Source organism: Dromiciops gliroides, chromosome 3 (assembly GCF_019393635.1).
Source record: "Dromiciops gliroides isolate mDroGli1 chromosome 3, mDroGli1.pri, whole genome shotgun sequence".
Classification (NCBI taxonomy): domain Eukaryota; kingdom Metazoa; phylum Chordata; class Mammalia; order Microbiotheria; family Microbiotheriidae; genus Dromiciops; species Dromiciops gliroides.
The window spans coordinates 404,624,151-404,643,793 of NC_057863.1; the positions used below are offsets into that span (position 1 = coordinate 404,624,151).

The window sequence follows — 19,643 nt, forward strand, 5'->3', positions numbered from 1 at the left end:
ATTTATTTGCACTATCCTGACCAAAGTATCCTGAAATTAATCATATTATTACAAGTTGTCTGCGGTATATGTGCTGCTTTCAGATATCAACTCTTCTTTGCTCAGCATTCTGTTTCTTCAGTACTTTGAAAAAAATAATATCAAAATACCTTAATTACTCATTTACTCAATATCAAAAGAATTTTGTCTGTCACAATATCCTAGAAGCTAATCCCAGGCATCCAAAAATCCCCCCAAGCATCCAAAATCCAAAGTGAGTTTATCTCTATTTTTTTTTTTTGGTGAGGCGATTGGGGTTAAGTGACTTGCCCAAGGTTGCACAGCTAGTAAGTGTCAAGTGTCTGAGGCCAGATTCGAACTCAGGTCCTCCTGAATCCAGGGCCAGTGCTCTATCCACTGCGCCACCTAGCTGCCCCTAAATTTAAATTTTGTTGTTGTTGAGGCAATTGGGGTTAAATGACTTGCCCAGGGCCACACAGCTAGTAAGTGTCAAGTGTCTGAGGCCAGATTTGAACTCAAGTCCTCCTGACTCCAGAACCAGTACCCTATCCACTGTGCCACCTAGCTGTCCCTCTATTTTTTATTTGCTTTTTAGATTTTTTTTTTCAGATTGTCCTCTTCTTTATAAATTAGAAAGAGGAAGGGGGTGGGGCAGCTAGATGGCGCAGTGGATAGAGCACCAGCCCTGGATTCAAGAGGACCTGAGTGCAAATGTGACTTCAGACACTTGACACTTACTAGCTGTGTGACCCGGGGCAAGTCACTTAACCCCAATTGCCTTACTAAAAAAAAAAAAAAAAAAAAAAAGAAAAAAGAACGAAAGAAAGAGGAAGGGGGCAGCTAGGTGACACAGTGGATAAAGCACCGGCTCTGGATTCAGGAGGACCTGAGTTCAAATCTGGCTTCAGACATTTGACACTTACTAGCTGTGTGACCCTGGGCAAGTCACTTAACCCTCATTGCCCTGTTCCCCCCCCCCCCAAAAAAAAAAGAGGAGAAAAAGTAGATATATAAAAAGCTTTACTCCTGGGATTTCTAAAATTAAATTCAATTTAATAATACTTATAAAGCATTTACTTAAAAAAAATTTTTTTTTTTAGTGAGGCAATTGGGGTTAAGTGACTTGCCCAGGGTCACACAGCTAGTAAGTGTTAAGTGTCTGAGGCCAGATTTGAACTCAGGTACTACTGACTCCAGGGCCGGTGCTCTATCCACTGCGCCACCTAGCTGCCCCAGCATTTACTTTTTTAAAAGCACTATACTAAACATTATAATACAAAAAATAATAATCTTTCCCATCAAGATATTTTTCATTCTCCATTCTCTATCTTGAGATTGGAACCTTTCTATGATGTATATATTTCCCTGGTAAATATGATTCTGACTCATTCTACTACCTGCTCTATATAACTGAAAGATATTAGAATAAAATAATAAAGACTAGTTTTAACAAGCTAATCTTTACTTCTTCTGGTAAAAAGTGATAATATCTTTCTCTTTTCCTCTAAAGTTTTAAAAGTACATGTATGCAGAAGAAAATTATTTAAAATAAAATGTATAAGGAGTAATTTCCTTGAATCTTACCCAGAACTTCTGAGTTCTTAATAGATAGAGGGTGCAAGTTGGTTAGAAGGTTCAATTTGAGGTTTCTCTTTCCTGTTTTTATTGGGGTCAGGGAAGTAAGAAAAGAATTAACAACACTGATAAATGTTTTCTTTCTTTCTTTTTGACTCTTCAGCAAGGGTACTATGGACCACAGAAACAGCAGCAACTTAGTGTTTGGATTTATCTTTCGAGGACTAGTGCAGTCCCTGGAACTACGGGCCCTGCTGTTTGCTGCTTTCTTTGTTGTATACATCACTGCTATTTTGGGAAATCTCTTTGTGGTTCTGACTATCTGGAATAGCCCTCGTCTCCATACACCCATGTATTCCCTCCTAGGCCACTTGTCTTTTGTTGACATTTGCTATTCCCTGATAGCCACTCCAAGGATGCTGAGGGACCTGCTGGCAGAGACCAAGCAAATTTCATTTTCAGGTTGCTTTACCCAGCTTTTCTTCATCCATTTCTTGGGTGGCACTGAGATACTTCATCTGGTAGTCATGGCATATGACCGCTATGTTGCGATCTGCAGACCTCTACATTATGCTGCCCTCATGAATCCAGCTACCAGGAGTCATTTTTTAATGGCTTCTTGGCTAGGGGGATTGGTGCATTCATCCCTCCAACTTGCTCTTTTACTTCCACTTCCCTTCTGTGGTCCCAATGAGTTAGACAACTTCTACTGTGACATTATGCAGGTTCTGGAGCTGGCCTGCACAGACACATATGCTGTGGAACTCCTGCTGGTTGGCAACAGTGGGCTGGTCACCTTGCTAGTCTTTCTGGCCTTGCTCACCTCCTATTCTGTTATCCTTGTTACCCTAAGGGCACACTCAGCCCAGGCTCGGGCCAAGGCATTATCTACTTGTGGTGCCCACATAACAGTGGTCGTACTGACCTTTATTCCTGCACTCTGTGTCTATGCTTGGCCTTTTCGGGACCAATCCCAGGACAAGGCTATCTCAGTGCTACACATTGTGCTATTGCCTATGCTCAACCCCCTAGTCTATACTCTGAGAAACAAGGAGATGCATGAGGCCATGAAGGGAGGTTGCATGAGGGCTTTCCTCTGGTTGGGAAGGTGATAAATCTAATTAAAGTCAGCAAGAGGGTCCATGTTACAAATTCTAGGTTTTCCTTGGATCTTTGCTTCTTCTTTTGGCTATGGATTTTCCCTCTCTCTACTACCTATCACTACATTCTAGCTTAGAGTTATAGAACTGAAAGGAAATTGGGCACAGTGGAAATACCTCCTTGCTTTATTAATGGAATAGACTAGGGAAGTGAAGCCAAGATGGTGGAGTAAGGCAGGAAATTGACCTGAAATCTCCCAAATTTACCTAAAAAAAACTATAAAATAATGTCACACCAGATCTTGAATTATATTATAAAGTGGTAATCATCAAAACAACCCAGCACTGGCTAAGAAATAGAGGAGTAGATCAGTGGAATACATTAGTAACACAATATGCAGTAGCAAATGACCATATTAATCTAGTGTTTGTTAAAGCCTAAGACCCAAGCTTTTGGTACAGGAACTCACTATTTGTTAGGAAAACTGGAAAACAGTATGGCAGAAACTAGATATAGAGCAACATTTTATATCACACACCAAGATAAGGTCAAAATGGGTACATGATTTAGACATAAAAAGGTGGTTCTTTGAACAAATTAGGAGAGCAAGGAATAATTTACCAGTAATATCCATGGATAAGGGAAGAATGTATGATGAAACAAAATATAGAGAATATTACAATATATAAAATAGATACTTTTGATTATATTAAATTTTAAAAGTTTTGCAGAAACAAAACCAGTGCAACCAAGATTAGACAGAAAGCAGAAAGTTGGAAAAGTTGTTTTTTATAGCAAGTGTCTCTAATAAAGGTCTCATTTCTCAAATATACAAGGAGCTGGGTCAAAATTATCAGAATATGCCATTCTCCAATTGATAAATGGTCAAAAGATATGAACAGGCAGTTTACAGAAGAATAAATCAAAGTTATCTATGGTAAAAAAAATGCTCTGAATCACTATTGATTAGAGAAATGCAAATTAAAATAGCTCTGAGGTACCACTTTCATACCTATCAGATTGACTAATGTGAGAGAAAAGGAAAAAGATAAAAGGAAAAAGATAAAAGGAGGGGCAGCTAGGTGGTGCAGTGGATAAAGCACTGGCCCTGGATTCAGGAGGACCTGAGTTCAAATCTGGCCTCAGACACCTGACACTTACTAGCTGTGTGACCTTGGGCAAGTCACTTAACCCTCATTGTCCATCCAAAAAAAAAAAAGATAAAAGGAGGCAATGTGGGAAAATAGGGACACTAATGCACTATTGGTAGAGTTGTGATTAATTTACACAATCTGGAGAGCAATTTGGAAGTATTCCCAAAGGGCTATAAAACTGTGCACATCCTTTGGTCCAGCAATGCCAGTACTAAGTCTGTATCCAAAGGATTTTTTGTGTGTGGGGCAATGGGGGTTAGGTGACTTGCCTTTATCTTTTTTTTTTTTTGGCTGGGCAATGAGGGTTAAGTGACTTGCCCAAGGTCACACAGCCAGTAAGTGCCAGGTGTCTGAGGCCGGATTTGAACTCAGGTCCTCCTGAATCCAAGGCTGGTGCTTTATACACTGCGACACCTAGCTGCCCCGGATTATTTTTTTTAAAGGAAAAGGACCCCTTTGCAAAAATATATTTATAGCAGCTCTTTTCATGGTAGCTAAGAATTGGAAACTGAAGAGATGCCACCAATTGAGAAAAGGCTGAACAAGTGCTAGTATATAATTGTACTGGAATACCATTTTGCCATAAGAAATGATAAGCAGGATGATTTTAGAAAAACCTGGAAAGAAATAGCAACTGATGCAAAGTGAATTGTACAATGATTAACTTTGAACAGCTTAGCTATCCTCAGCAATACAATGATACAATATCATTCCAAAGGACTCATGATGAAAAATACTATCTACCTCCAAAGAACTGGTGGAGTCTGAAAGCAGATCAAAGCATAATCTATCACTTTATTTTTTTTTTCATTTTTTTGGGGGGTGGGGTCTGGCTTTGCTTTCACAACATGACAAATATGGAAATGTGCTTTTCATGATTGCATATGTTTAACCTACATCAAATTGTATACCATCTCAGGTAGAGACAATGGAGGAGTCAGGGAGAGAATTTAGAACTCACAATTTAAAAAATATGAATGATAATTGTTTTACATGTAATTTGGAAAGAAATGAAATATTATGTAATTACAGCAAAAAAAAAACTAATGATAGATCTTTCTTCACCAAAATGGACTAGATGTGTATTAATCACTCCTGCAATTCCCATCCACACATAACAATGACCCTATAATAGGATACAAAAGCTGATAGGTAATCTGCTCTTAATTGGGACTTTTTCTTCAACAGGAGGCTTCTTAGCTGTTATAAGAAAAGGGCATTGAAAAGGAATCATTTCATTGAGGTAGCCATAATTACTTTAGTAGGAGTATGTAGAAACCAAGATATTTATTGGGTGAAAGATATAATAGAGGAGAGTTGAGTTGGACCAAGCTTGGAAGGATCAGAAATAGCTGAAGGTATGATATTTGAGGCAGTCAGGAAGTCAGTACAATTTTTAAGATGGTCATGCTTAGGAGGTTCATGTGAAGTGGATGGACCACCTCAATGTTTCTCTGTATAGTGTCAAATACTTGGTTGATTTTGAACTAAAATCCCCCAGTTTAGGAAGGCAATTTGCTGAAAAAAAAGTTTTTCTCCCTTTCGATCTGCATAAAATTGCTATTACCTAACATTCTTCTGTAATGTTGCTTCATCTGTTTTCCTCCACCAAGTTCTGAGTGCACTATAGGATTCCAAGGTTGATATGAGAAAAAGCATCCCATTGTTGCCACAAAATCTGGAAACTCACTGGAAGATATAAAGTAACTAGAAAGAAGCTGTATAATTTCATTTAAATAATTCAATGTGATGTGGCCTCTGTAGATATCATGATTTATTTTAATTGTGCCACTATTCTTCCAGCCACTCTGAAAACTTCAATTTTCTCTACTTCTTCCCTTTCCTTTACTTCTCAAAACATCTAATAATCAAATTCCCCATTGGTAATATCTTTTTTTATCCCTTTATAGGATTATAGATTTAGAACTGAAATAGACCTTATACTTAATAGGATAATTGATAGGATGAAGGGAAATAGATAATGATGAAAATTGTGAATGTGAATGGTATAACCTCACTCATAAAAACTTGCTCATAAAATGGAAGAAGGTAGCAGATTAGACTAGGACGTGAAATCCAATAAAATGCTGTTTATGAGATATACACCTAAAATATAGAAATTCCCACAGAATTAAGGGACTGAAGCAAAATTTATAATGCTTCAGCTTAACTAAAAAAATCAGTGGTAAGAAACATGATCTTAGCCAAGGTAACAACAAAAAATAAACATGATTAAAAGAAATAAACAGGGAAATAACAATATGCTAAAAGGTACCACAGACAATTAATTTCAATACTTAACATGTGAACCAATAACATTTCTTTTTTTGTAAATTCTTTTATTTTAAACTTAAATACAAATGAAAAAAGAAAAACACATTGACAGTATACAGAAAAACAAAACAGAGTATTCAATAAATTACATTTCAAGAAAACCTATATAATAAATACTATATGTTGTTTTCAAAAATGCCCAGCTATTCTTTGTTTCCTTCTAGGTTTCCTTTTGTTCTCTGCTGTGAACTTTTAGCCATATTTTATACCCCTCCACCCCCCTGCCCTAAAGAAGGCTACAATTTGTGGGTGTGTGTTTACATACACACATACATATATTATATATATATATTTATATACATAGATATCTATACATTTATACACATATACAAATATATTTAAGACTTTACTATGATAATTTCCACTTGTCATCTATTTCTCTGAAGGGGAATACCATCTTCCTTTGAAAGTCCAAGTCTTTCCATGTTTTTCAAAATCAGCCAGCTCATCATTTCCTACTCCACAACAATATTCCAACACAATCACATCCTATCTGAGATATTATCAATGAAAGTTTCCCCCCCGCCTCCATTTTCTACATTTCTTCTATTCTTGGCTGCACAGGTTTTATTTATACAAGAATTTTAATTTATAATAATGAAAATTATCCATTTTATACTTCAACAATGCTCTCATTTTATAATATATTTTAGGGTCTGATACTGCTAAATCTGGTTTCTTTGAAGTTCCTGACCTTTTGTTCTTCCAAATGAATTTTGTCATTATTTTTTCTAACTAAGTAATACAATTTTTGGTAATTTAATTAGGATGGCATTAAATGAATTGACCAAATGACATTTCATTTAAATGCTTAAAGGAAATGTTAAGCCAGTTACAAGGAGAAATATAAGATCAAACTACAAAATTGGATACCATTATGTACCTCTCTTTCAGACCTAGACAAATGTAATTTTGTTTTTCTGGTTTTTATTTTTATTTTTATTATTTTTAGTGAGGCAATTGGGTTTAAGTGACTTGCCCAGGGTCACATAGCTAGTAAGTGTTAAGTGTCTGAGGCCGGATTTGAACTCAGGTACTCCTTCCTGACTCCAGGGCCGGTGCTCTATCCACTGTGCCACCTAGCTGCCCCGACAAATGTAATTTTAAATTAGGGACCTAATTAGAATGTTAGAAACATTAGATATGAAAGATTTCTGGCATATGTTAAATGGGAATGGAAAGGTTCATACATATTTTTCAGCTGTGTATGGTACCTTTACCAAAGTTGACCATGTTATCAAGGCATAAAAGCCTCATGACCAAATGTGGAAAAGCAGAAATATTAAATACTTTCTTTACTTACCTTAATGCAATAAAATCATGTTCAATAAAGGTCATTGAATAAATGATTTAAAAGCAAAAAAAAAATCAAAAGAAAACAACATTGGAAAAGTAAACAAGTTCTATATAAGTGAAAAAATAGGTTTGACTTTTTTCCCCTTTGGTGAGGCAATTGGGGTTAAGTGACTTGACCAAGGTCACACAGCTAGTAATTGTCAAGTGTCTGAGGTCAGATTTGAACTCAGGTCTTCCTGACTCCAGGGCTAGTGCTCTATCCACTGCACCACCTAGCTGCCCCCTAAGTGAAAAAATAGACAAGCCGTTAAGATAAATTGCTTAGAAAATATTTAAGGATTATAGATTATCCAGAAAAAAGCTGAATTTATTCCATGCTTTAGCATACAATATAAGAAAAGTTAAGAAGTTCACACAGAGGAAATGAGGAGGGTATTTGTTTTGGATATGGGGACCTAACTGTGCAAAGACACAGGAATAAAGTATAAAATGAAACATAGAAAAAAATATGTGGACAATTTTAATGGGGTAGAGAGTATATAATGAAGAGTAACACAAAATAATTCTAGAAAAGTAGATAAGAGCCATAGTATACAGGGATTTAAATACCATGCTGAAGAGTTTGCATTTCATCTTAGAGTCAATAGGAAGTTATTGCAGATTTTCGAGTAGAGAACTGAGAATCTAAACATTTTGGCTAGGCTTCCATAGTATAACAGTTTCTAGACCATCTTCCCTGATGCTTTATTTCTAAGAGGTGTATCAACTCTTCAGCTGGCTTATGGAGACCAGATTCTAAAAAAAAAACAAAAACAAGCCCACAGGGAATTGATTTCATATGTCATAATATGTATAAGCCATTCACCAATCCACAATCTACTTTTCAATAAGCCAAGCATTGTCAGTCATCAAGGATTTTTTAAGTATCAGATATACAAGTACAAAAGACAATCTCTGCCTTTGAGGAACTTATCGTCTAATGGGGATTCATTATTGTTCTCTATCCTTACAGATTACTACACTGATATGCATTGAACAATGGATTCAAACAATTATTTCTCAGTGACTCAGTTTATCCTCATGGGCTTAAGTGACCAGCCAGAACTACAGGTCCCCCTCTTTCTCCTCTTCCTGAGAATCTACATTGTTTCCATGATGGAGAATGTTAGCTTGATCTTTTTAATTAGATTCAATATTCAGTTTCATACTCCCAAATACTATTTCTTTGGTAACTTGTCTTTCATAGTTCTCTGCTACTCCACTGTAATTACCACCAAAATGTTGGTGAACTTTGTATCAAAGAAAATCATCTCCTATTCAGGGTGCTTTACTTGATTCTTCTGTGGTTTTGTTTGTTTGTTTTTTGCAATTTCTGAGTGTTATATTTTTTGGGGATCACAGAGAATTACTATTTTTAAGATAGTTTTCAACATTTTTTCATAAGATTTTTAGTTCTAAATTTTTCTCCCTCCTCTTCCTTCCCCCTTCTCCAAGACAGAAAGCAATCTGATATAGGTTACATATGTAGAATCACATTAACCATATTTCTGCATTAGTCATGTTGTAAAAGAAGAATCAGAACGCAAGGGAAAAACCTCAAGAAAGAAAAGAAAAGTAGAAACAGTATGGTTCCACAGTTCTTTTTTCTGCACGTGGACAACATTTTCCACCATGAATTCTTTGGAATTGTCTTGGATCATTGTATTGCTGAGGACAGCTGATCATCATACAATGTTACTGTTACTGTGTACAATGTTCTCCTGGTTCTGTTGAGTGTGATATGTTGACAGTCATGGACCATGATCATTACGTTGCCATCTGTAGCTCCCTGATTTATACTGACACCATGTCCCAGAAAGTCTGCTCCCTGATGTTGTCAGGAGTATATATGGTTGCCATTTTTTGTGGGCCTGGTAGAAACAAACTGCTTGTCCTTCTGTGGGGCCAATCTCATTAAGCACTATTTCTGTGACATCCTTCCCTTCCTGAAACTCTCCTGCCCTGACATTTACATAAATGAGCTTCAAGTGACATTTTCTGGTGTCATCATTATAACAATACCCACTGTGATTATCTTAGTATCATATGTTTTGACCCTGCTATAGCATCTTTTGTATGAACTCTTCAAAGAGAAAGTTCAAAATTTCATCACTTATGGATCTCACCTGGTAGCTGTTGGGGTTGGCTACAGCTCTATCACTTTTGTGTAGTTTAAGCCCAAGTCCATCAGCCACATAGACCAAGACAAAGTGGCCTCAGTGTTTTATACCACAGTGATACCAATGCTGAACCTTCTGATCTGCAGCCTGAGGAGCAAGAATGTTAAGGGTGACCTAAAAATCATTAAACATGGGCATTTTCTAGCTATGTAGCAATGAGCTTTTAAATTTAAGATAACTATGACTTTGTTTTTTCATTAATATCTCTTCTCAGTCATAACTGCTTCCTCTCCAGACAAAGGATAGTCCTGGGGAATATTGTGAAATAGGAAAATCCATGTCTCTTCTCTATCCTTTTAATGTCCTCTGCCCAATTATAAGCCTCTACCCACTCTTATAGGAATTCTCTATTTCCCCTTTTTTTGTGAAGGTAATTGATTCCTCTCCAAAGAATGACTTTGGGTAACATTATAACTATGTCTTTGATGCCCTTTCCCCTCCACTGTTTGTATTGTATAACTGCTTTTTCTCATTATCTTGTTCCCCCAAAGTTCTGCTTTTGCAGCCAATCCTGACTGGTTAGAATCTTTTCTGAAACAATACACTCTACCTGGCCCTACACTTATCCTTTTCAAATAGTAAAATGTACTTGTCCTATAAAGCATGGTCAAAAGACTATGATTCTAAGTATCTAACTGAGTCATTCATTTAAGAGGCAGATTATTTTTTAATCATACCATTTTTCTAATATACACATTTCCCCCTATCTACTAGTTCCTTCTCTCTTATCAACAGATATACTCAGAGGGAACTGGTTGCTCAGTGTATAACGTACTGGGCCTAAAGTCAGGAAAATATGAGTTCAAATCTAACCTCAGATCCTTTGTAGTTGTCATACCCCAAGTAAGTCATTTAACTTGTTGGCCTTAGTTTCTCCAACTGTAAAATGAACATAATTATAGCACTTATATTTCAGGGTTGTTGTGAGGATCACATGAGATATTTGTAAGAAGCACTTTGCACAGTGCCTAGCACATAGTAGGCACTATGTAAATACTTATTCCTTTCCTTGCCATGTGTTCTGTATATAAGAAACCTTTGTTGTCTCTAGAATCCCCTCAAGCTACGATCCCATATTTATTTTTGCTTTCATATACAGATTACCAGAAATATCATTTTTGCCTTCTCTTTATTTCCTCTCATTCACTTTTAAACCCTCTGAAATTTGCAATGAAATTGCTTCCTTCACAGTTACCAATGATTTCCTAATTGTCAAATACAAGAAATTTTTTAGTTCTAATTCTTCTTGAACTCTCTGTAACATTTAACACTTTTGATCACTCTCTCCTAGATATTCTCTCCTCTCTGCATGTTTATTGCATTGCCTTTTTAAAATTATTCTACCCGTCTGGATGATCCTCTCAATTTCATTAACTGTGTCTTTTTCCATATATTTTTCCCTAATTGTAGTTGCACTCCAAAGTTCAAATGTGGGTCCTCTTCTTTCTATATACTCCTTCTCTTGGTAAACTTATTATGAAATAATTCAACTAAGATAGTATTATATGACATGTGATATGACATGATATAAGATAACATGATATTATACATGATACAATGTGATGTAATAATATAACATGGAATATGACATGACAATATGATATGATATGACATAATACAACATAAATATATAACACAATCCAATATAATATAACCTAATATAATATAGCATGGCATAAGATGAAGTATATAAATAATGTAATATAATTTATGGTACATTATCATATATTACATATCTATATATCCATGTAGATAAATATCTAGAAAAGCTGATGTTCTATATCTATATCTATATCTATATCTATATCTATATAATGAGATAGATGGATAGATACATACATCCATATACACACCCAGTCAGTCCCTCTTGGCAGCCCACTCTTTAATCATCATCTGCCTACTAGACATTTAGAACTGGATATATTTTAGGTATCTCCATTTCCCTCCCCAAATAACTCTTCCCATGGACTTCTCTATTTCAACCTAGGGCACTACCAACCATCTAGTGAACTAGGTTTGCTACTTTGGTGTCATCTTCAACTTTTCATTTTTATTTCACATATTTAATCATTTCCAGATCTTGTCATTTATATCTCCATAACATCTTTCTTATATGTAACTTTTTTATATATCCCATTCTCATCCCATATTTACATAGCTGCCATCTAATCTAAGACCTTAATGTCCTTTTGCTGGGTCTATTTCAGTTCCTAAATTGATTTTCTTTCCTTAGGTCTCTCCCCACTTCAATCCCTCTTCCACACACCTGCTAAATTAATACTTCTAAAGCACAGGTTTGAATGTCAATCAAATGTTCAAAAAAACTCCATTGACTTCCTACTGACTGTGGGATAAAAAAACAACAACAAAAAAGCACTCCTCCATTTGGTGTTGTGATGCTCACATTTTGGCTCCAGCCCACATTTCTAGACTTAATATCTTTTCTCCGATTTACTCACTATGTGGTCCAGACAAACTGACCTTCTTGCTTTTCTTCATTCATACACAATATACCATCTCCCATGAGATGTCTGCATATGTTATCCCTCATTCCTTGAATGTTCCCACTCCTAACTTTCTCTTCTTAAAAGCCTGAGCTTTCTTCAAAACTCAGTCCAAGTGTCACCTCATATCTAATGCCCTTCTTGATCCCCTGATCTTTTCACGTCTCCCTCTCAACAGAAATGACCGTATATTCACTTTGTATAGTGCATATTTGTATATACACAATATTACCATTACTATAGAAATTTTCATTCAACACAGATCTGACTATATGAATGCCCTATTCAACCAAACCCAGTGACTTAATCTCTACTTTTTAACTTTCAAAGCTCTACACAACCTGGCCCAAGTCATATTTCCAGGCCCAATGAATATACTTTTCCTCCCATATTCTGCATTCCAGTCCAAACATTCCTCACAGAAAACACTCCATAATCCAATCTATATGTCTTTGCATTGATTTTCTTCTCAGCCACACATGGTACCTTCACAAAACCTGACAATGTTTAGAAGGCAGAAAAACCTCACAAGAAGTGCAAAAAACCTAAACATATCCTTCATTGACATAACAATTTTTTCAAAAAAAAAGACTTTGAAGAAAGAATTTTAAATTAATTAAAGACAAATGTGTGAGTAAAAGAATAAATGATAGAAAGGAAAATTTTCATTAAAGAAAATGGCAACAGTGCATAAACATCCTAAAATATATGGAATGCAGCTAAAGCAGTACAGAGAAGAAATTTTTAAATATCTATTTGATTTAAAATATTTATTGACATTTTCTATTTTTTTATATCACTGTAGTATCTCATGTATCCCTTCCAGAGAGCCATTCCATATGACAAAATTTCTTTTGGAGAGAGGGGAAAATCTGCATAATTAATCAATATATTGAAAAAGTCTGAAAATGTGTAGTGTTTAACACGTGTGGAACTTCTAACTCTATGAGGGGATACATTAGGAGGGGTGTGTCTTCTCATCTCTTCATTTGAGGCCCACTCAGTCTTTATGCTTTTATTACATTTACCTTTGCTTTTTTGGTGTGCCATTGTTATTTCCAACTACATGGTAGCAGTTACTATGCATATTATTTTCTTTGCTCTGCTTACTTAACTCTGCATCAGCTTACATAGATTTTTCTAGTCTCAGACACTAGACACTTACTAGCTGTGTGACCCTGGGCATATCACTTAATCCTCATTCCCCGCCCCCCCAAAAAAGAATACACATCTTACCCATAGCTATGAGAGGTATATGACTTATTATTTTCTAATTTTTTATAGTATGAGCTTTAGTATTAAGGTTATTTGTCAATTTATAAAGTATTGTGGAGTGTGGTAAATTGTTGGTCTAGGCCTAATTTGTGCTACACTGTTTTCTAAAAAGCTTTTATCAAATAGGAACTTTTTCTCTAGATAATTTAGGTTTTATACTTTATCAAACACTGGGTTATTGTTTCTGAATCATTAATTTTCAACTATTTTTTATGTTTTGATTCCTACTGCTTTATAATATAGTTTGTAATCTGGAAGTGTCATTCTACTTTCATCTTTTTGATGATTTATCTTGATATTCTAGATGTTTTGTTTTTACAACTGAATTTTGTTGTTATTTTATCAAGTTTGGTAAGATATTCCCTTGATAATTTTGCTTGGTATAGCATTAAAATGTAAATTAATTCATAATATTATAATTTTTATTACATTGAAATGGTTCAGCCATGAGAACTGAATACTTCTCCACTGAATATTTGGTTTTTTAAAAAATTTCTTCAAAGAGGACTTTATTATTGGGAGGTTGATACTCTGGTTTTTTATGCATTTTGTCATTATTTGGAATGGGATTTCCCTTTCTATTGTTGTTTCTCATGTTTTGTTGTGATTATATAGAATTATTTTTTTTTTTTGAGGATTTATTTTGAAGTCTGTAGGCGTGCTAAATGGTTTCAATTGGTATCTTCACTGGTTCACTGGGGTTTTCATAGTAAAACATCATATTATCAGCATACAAGGATAGTTTTATCTTATCTTTACTTATCATTATTCCATTAATTCCTTTCCCTTTTCTTATCACTATTGCTAGCATTTCTAGAGCTATTCCAAATAACAGTGGGGAAAGTGAGCTTTCTTAATTTACCCCCTGCATATTTTGAAAAGATCCTAATATATCCTCCTTGCACATGATGCTTGACTTTGGTTTTAGATGATTCTTATGGTATATAAAAAAGATCCCTCTGGGCCTTTGTAGAATGCTTAGCATAAAAAGGTGCTACACTTTTCCTATATCCATGGAGATATTCATGCAGCTTTGGATGTTTTGGATGGTTAATTATATTAATTATTTTTCTTATGTTATACTGTCCTTGCATCCCTAGTGTAAATCCCAGTTAGCCATGATGAATGATTTCTGAGTTGCTTTATTTTGCTTGATAGGATTTTATCTAAAATTTTTGAGTAAATGATCATTAATAATATCAGCCTATAGTTTAATTTCCATGTTTTATCTTTCCATATCTTTCCAGGTTAAGTATTGACAGTATATTTGTCTCAATTCTTTTTTGAGACAAATATACTGCTAATACTTAAACTGGAACCGATATATAGTGAAGTTAGCAGAACCAGAAGAACATTGTGCACAGTGATAACAATATTGTTTGATGAAGAACTGTGAATGACTTATCTGTTCTCAGCAATACAACGATCCAAGACAATCCCAAAGGACTAATGATGAAGCAAATTATCTACCTCCAAAGAAAGAACTGATATTGATTGAAGACAGACTGAAGCATGCTACTTTTCATTTTCTTTTATTCAAGTTTTCTTATACAAAATGACTAATATACTAATGTTTTACATAATTGCACATGCATAATCTATATCTGCTTACCATCTCAGGGTGGGAGGAGGGGAGAGAGGGAAGTAGGGATAAAATTTGAAACTCAAAACTATAAATAAAAATGTTTATTATAAGAAAAGGTTTGATAGAATTCACCTGTGAATCCATAAGGCTCAGGAGATTGTTTTCTTTGGCAATTTTTTTTACAGCTTGATCTACTTCTTTTTCTGATATTGGGTTATTTGAAATTTCTATGTTGTCTTCTAACAGTTTAAGTATTTTGTTTTTGAAAGTGTTCCTTTATTTGTTTTATGTTCTCTATTAGCCTATAACTGCATACTGTGTTTTGATGATTGTTTTTATTTCTTCTGATTTTGTTGTGATTTCATCTTGCTCATTTTCTGTTATTTATTTTCTGCCCTCTTTAATCAGACTAGCTAAAGGTTTATCAATTTTATTAGTCTTTTAAAAGAACCAGCTTTTAGTTTTCTTTAATTTTTCTATGTATTTTTTGTTTTCAACTTATGTTTTTCTCTTCTAATTTTAATGTATTTTATTTTGTGATTATTTTAGGTTTGTTGTTTTTCTAATTCTTAAGTTAAATATTGATTTCATTAATTCCCTCTGAATATTGTTAATGTATGTTTACAGAGATATGATTTTCCCCCCAAGGATCAGTCTAACTGCCAAAGATGCTGAATTTTAATTTTATCATTATCATTTTCTTTCAAATATTAACTATTTCTATGGTTCATTGACACACTCATTATTTAGAATTTCATTATTAAGCCTAATTTTGAATCTATCTCTTTTGTTTGTGGTTCCTGAACCAAAGACCATTTATATTGTGTATCTGTATCATAACATTATTTCTGCCCTTTTTCAAGAGAGGTGAGAATGAATGGCAATTGAAAGTCCCTTTCCCTCTAAGTGGATTGATACTGCTGGGTACCTCTGCATTCCACAGTTTCCTGCCTTCTCAATATTTTTCTTTTTTTTTTGTGAAGGCAATTGGGGTTAAGTGACTTGCCCAGGGTCACACAGCTAGTAAGTGTTAAGTGTCTGAGGCCAGATTTGAACTCAGGTCCTCCTGAATCCAGGGCCAGTGGTCTATCCACTGCACCACCTAACTGCCCCTGCCTGCCTTCTCCATAGCCTAGACTGTGAGATATCAGGTCTGAATATATTTTGGGCTGTATGTGGCTATCTAACAGTACTTATGTAGCACAGACATCTGTTTATTTTCTGCATTTTCTTCTGTGTTAACTTCTGTTACCTAATTATTTTTGTTTTGATTTTTATTACATGGCAATGTCCTGGGGCAGCTAGGTGGCACAGTGGATAGAGCACCGGCCCTGGATTCAGGAGGACCGGCCTCAGATACTTAACACTTACTAGCTGTGTGACCCTGGGCAAGTCACTTAACCCCAACTGCCTCATCCAAAAAAAACAACAAAAAAAACCATGGCAATGTCCTTATTGTTTGAAGTTAGCCAGGGGTGGCAGTTATGCTGAAATGAGATGTTTTTCCTTACATAGATAATAGTCTACTGGGTTGCTTTAGAGGAAGGAAATTTATAACAATGTGGGCAGGAAAGAGGTTTTCCATAAATGTTATAAAGAGGTTTGGAAAAAGGCTTTCTTACCCTTTATTTTTATTCTCCAGTTACATATTCATAGAAGTATTTAATGTGTCCTCCTATTAAAGAATTTGGTAGGAAGCATTTTTTAAGCTGTATTGATTAGTATTAATTCACCCCCTTGTGGACATTACAGAGTAAATCATTATTAAACATTACCAATTTAGCATGGAGTAGTTTATCAGCTTTCATTCCAACTGTGTCAAGGGATTGAGATAAGGGCTTTTAAAACAGCATTTGCATAAGAACCTTTAGCTTGGAAAGAGGAGTGATGAATTGGAAGACTAATATGAGTGGATATGGGTAGGATATATAGGCAGTGGTATCTAGGCAACTTAATCATACATGACTCCTGGCCAGCCAGAGTGCAAGGCCATGCAAAATGGGATGAGGAAACTAGCAGAAGAAGGACCTGGGCATGAAAGTCATAGTTTCAATAATTTGCAGGTGATGCCCTCTTCTGGAGGAGAATTGGAAAGAAAAATAGAAAATCATGATGAATTTTAACTTGGCTGATTACTTCATGGATCAGGGCTTTACCCCACCTTTCATAACTTTTTTCAATGAGTCCTTCACATCCTTGTTCCTGAGACTATAGATCAGGGGATTCAGCATAGGGATAACCATAGTATAAATCACTGAGGCCACTTTTTCCTGGATGACATTGTAACTAGATACGGGCTTATAATACATGAAAATAATGGACCCATAAAAGATGATAACACCTGCTAGATGGGAGCCACAGGTACTGAAGGCTTTAGATCGCCCTTTTGCAGTGTGGATACCAAGGATGCTGGAGAAAATAAAAGCATAAGAGACAAAAATGGGTAGTGTTGTCACCAATGAGTTGAATCCAACAAGAAACATCATCAGAAGATCATTGACATAGGTGCTAGAGCAGGAGAGCTTCAGGAGGGGAAGGATGTCACAGAAATAATTGCTGATCACATTGTCCCCACAGAAAAGCAGTTGGGCCAAGTAGGCTGTTTGAATCAGACCTGAAAAAGTGCCCATTGTATATACCCCTGACACCAGCAGGGAACAGACTTTTTTGGACATAGTGCTATAATAGAGTAAGGGACTACATATGGCAACATAACGATCATAGGCCATAGCTGTCAGCATGTAGCACTCAGAAACAGCAAAAGAACAGAAAAAAAAGAACTGGGTCAAACACCCTGAGTAGGAGATGACGTTCTTCTCTGATACAAAGCTCACCAACATTTTGGGAGTAATGACAGAGGAGTAACAGAGATCTATGAAGGACAAGTTACTGAGAAAATAGTACATGGGGGTGTGAAGCTGAGAACTGATTCTAATGAGTAGAATCAGTACTAAATTTCCTACCATGGAGACAATGTAGATTCCTAAGAACAAGATGAAGAGGGGAAGTTGGACCTCTGGCTCATCACTTAATCCCATAATGATAAACTCAGTCACTATAGAGTGATTTTCTGGAATCATTGTCCTTTGAGAGTTGAGGTGATGACCTGAAGGAATGAAAAAGAGAAGTATAATTAGGCAAAGTAGAAGTTGGTTAATATTTGCTGATTCAAGAAAAATCATGATTTCAGTCAAAAGTTAATCTAGGAATATATGGTCTCCACACTAACCTGTAAAGACCTCTAGAGTCTGAAGCCTATGCTCATCTCAAACCTGGGTCAAATTCCTCTGAAACTACAGAGACAAATATGTACTTCTGGCAGAGCCATGCTGTGAAACCCAAAGAGCCCAAAGTTGGTTTACAGCTGTCTCTCATACAATATTACAGCCCACAGGAGCAGCTAGGTGGTGCGGTGGATAAAGCAGCAGCCCTGGATTCAGGAGGACCTGAGTTCAAATCTGGCCTCAGTCACTTGACCCTTACTACCTGTGTGACCTTGGACAAGTCACTTAATTGCCCTCATTGCCCCACAACACAACAAAACAAAAATATCACAGCCTACAAAAATGCACAGGTATAACCTATATCAGATTAGGGGGACTAAAGGGAGGAAGTGGTAGAATTTGGAACTCAAAACTAAAAAAAACCCAAAAGTTAAAATTGTTTTAATATGTAATCAAGGAAAAATAAAATATATTTTTTAAAAAGTCCAATATACTCCGACATACTAATAGCAATACATTCTATGGTAGCAAAGAACTGGAAACAAAGTAGGCATCCATTGAATGATTGATTTGTGGTACATAAATGAGTAACATAATTAAAAAAATTAAATTTGATAAGAAGATCATATACAGGTCTGTGACTATATAAGTTCCCAGCATAGCACACAGCAAACAAGGAATTACAGAACTGAATGAGTGTAAAAGATGTCATCAAAAGTGTAGGACTGAAAAGAAGCATGGCTGGCTATGTGAAGAGAATGTAGAAAATAGATTGATAGTTCATATGCTATTATAGAAATTCGAGGGCAGGAGAACTCAGGGAAAGAACCCAGCATTTTAGGGGGACTCTTTGTGGCAAGATAATAAGTGGACATGAACAGTTGCACTGTATGAACAGTCATGGATTGGTTAAGATCTGCATTGTTGCAGGAGTTAATCACTTCTGTGAGATGACATATCCATTGCTGTATTAAATGTGTACATATAAATATGCATTTAAGTATAAAGATATACAAAAATATAATAAGTTGAGCTTGCATTTATCAGAGACATCAGATATTCATTACTTTATACCTTCATTACTGAGAAGTTAAACATGCAATCTTCCTTGACTTGTTTATAGCCAGACAACAGGACCACAATGAATCACTTTGAAGAATTGAAAGGATGGCTTTTTATTATTACAATGGTAAAATTTATTTACTTTCCACATTGATTCATGTATTAAAAATGACATCCAAAGAATTTCAGATCTGATTCACAAAACTTGGAACACATAATGTATAAGTTGTTTTTATTTCTCAAGATGGTAAAGCAGCAACAATAAGAATGCCCGCATGGTTGTAGGTAGTTCTTAAAACAACAGATTTTTTTGA

General features: G+C 35.5%; 2 protein-coding genes across 2 annotated transcripts; one reads left to right on the top strand and one right to left on the bottom strand.

The window, feature by feature from the left end:
• Positions 1–1,748: 1,748 nt before the first annotated feature.
• Positions 1,749–2,687, top strand: LOC122747698 (olfactory receptor 4D5-like). The gene has a single exon (XM_043993582.1). It carries the CDS (start codon positions 1,749–1,751, stop codon positions 2,685–2,687), a length of 939 nt encoding a protein of 312 aa, XP_043849517.1.
• A 9,443-nt stretch (positions 2,688–12,130) lies between these two features.
• On the bottom strand, positions 12,131–18,123 carry LOC122750154 (olfactory receptor 151-like). Its single transcript, XM_043996820.1, has 2 exons — positions 17,215–18,123; positions 12,131–12,133 (listed from the first exon to the last, which is right to left on the bottom strand). The coding sequence occupies exons 1-2, from the start codon at positions 18,121–18,123 to the stop codon at positions 12,131–12,133; spliced, it is 912 nt and encodes a 303-aa protein (XP_043852755.1).
• Positions 18,124–19,643: the final 1,520 nt, after the last annotated feature.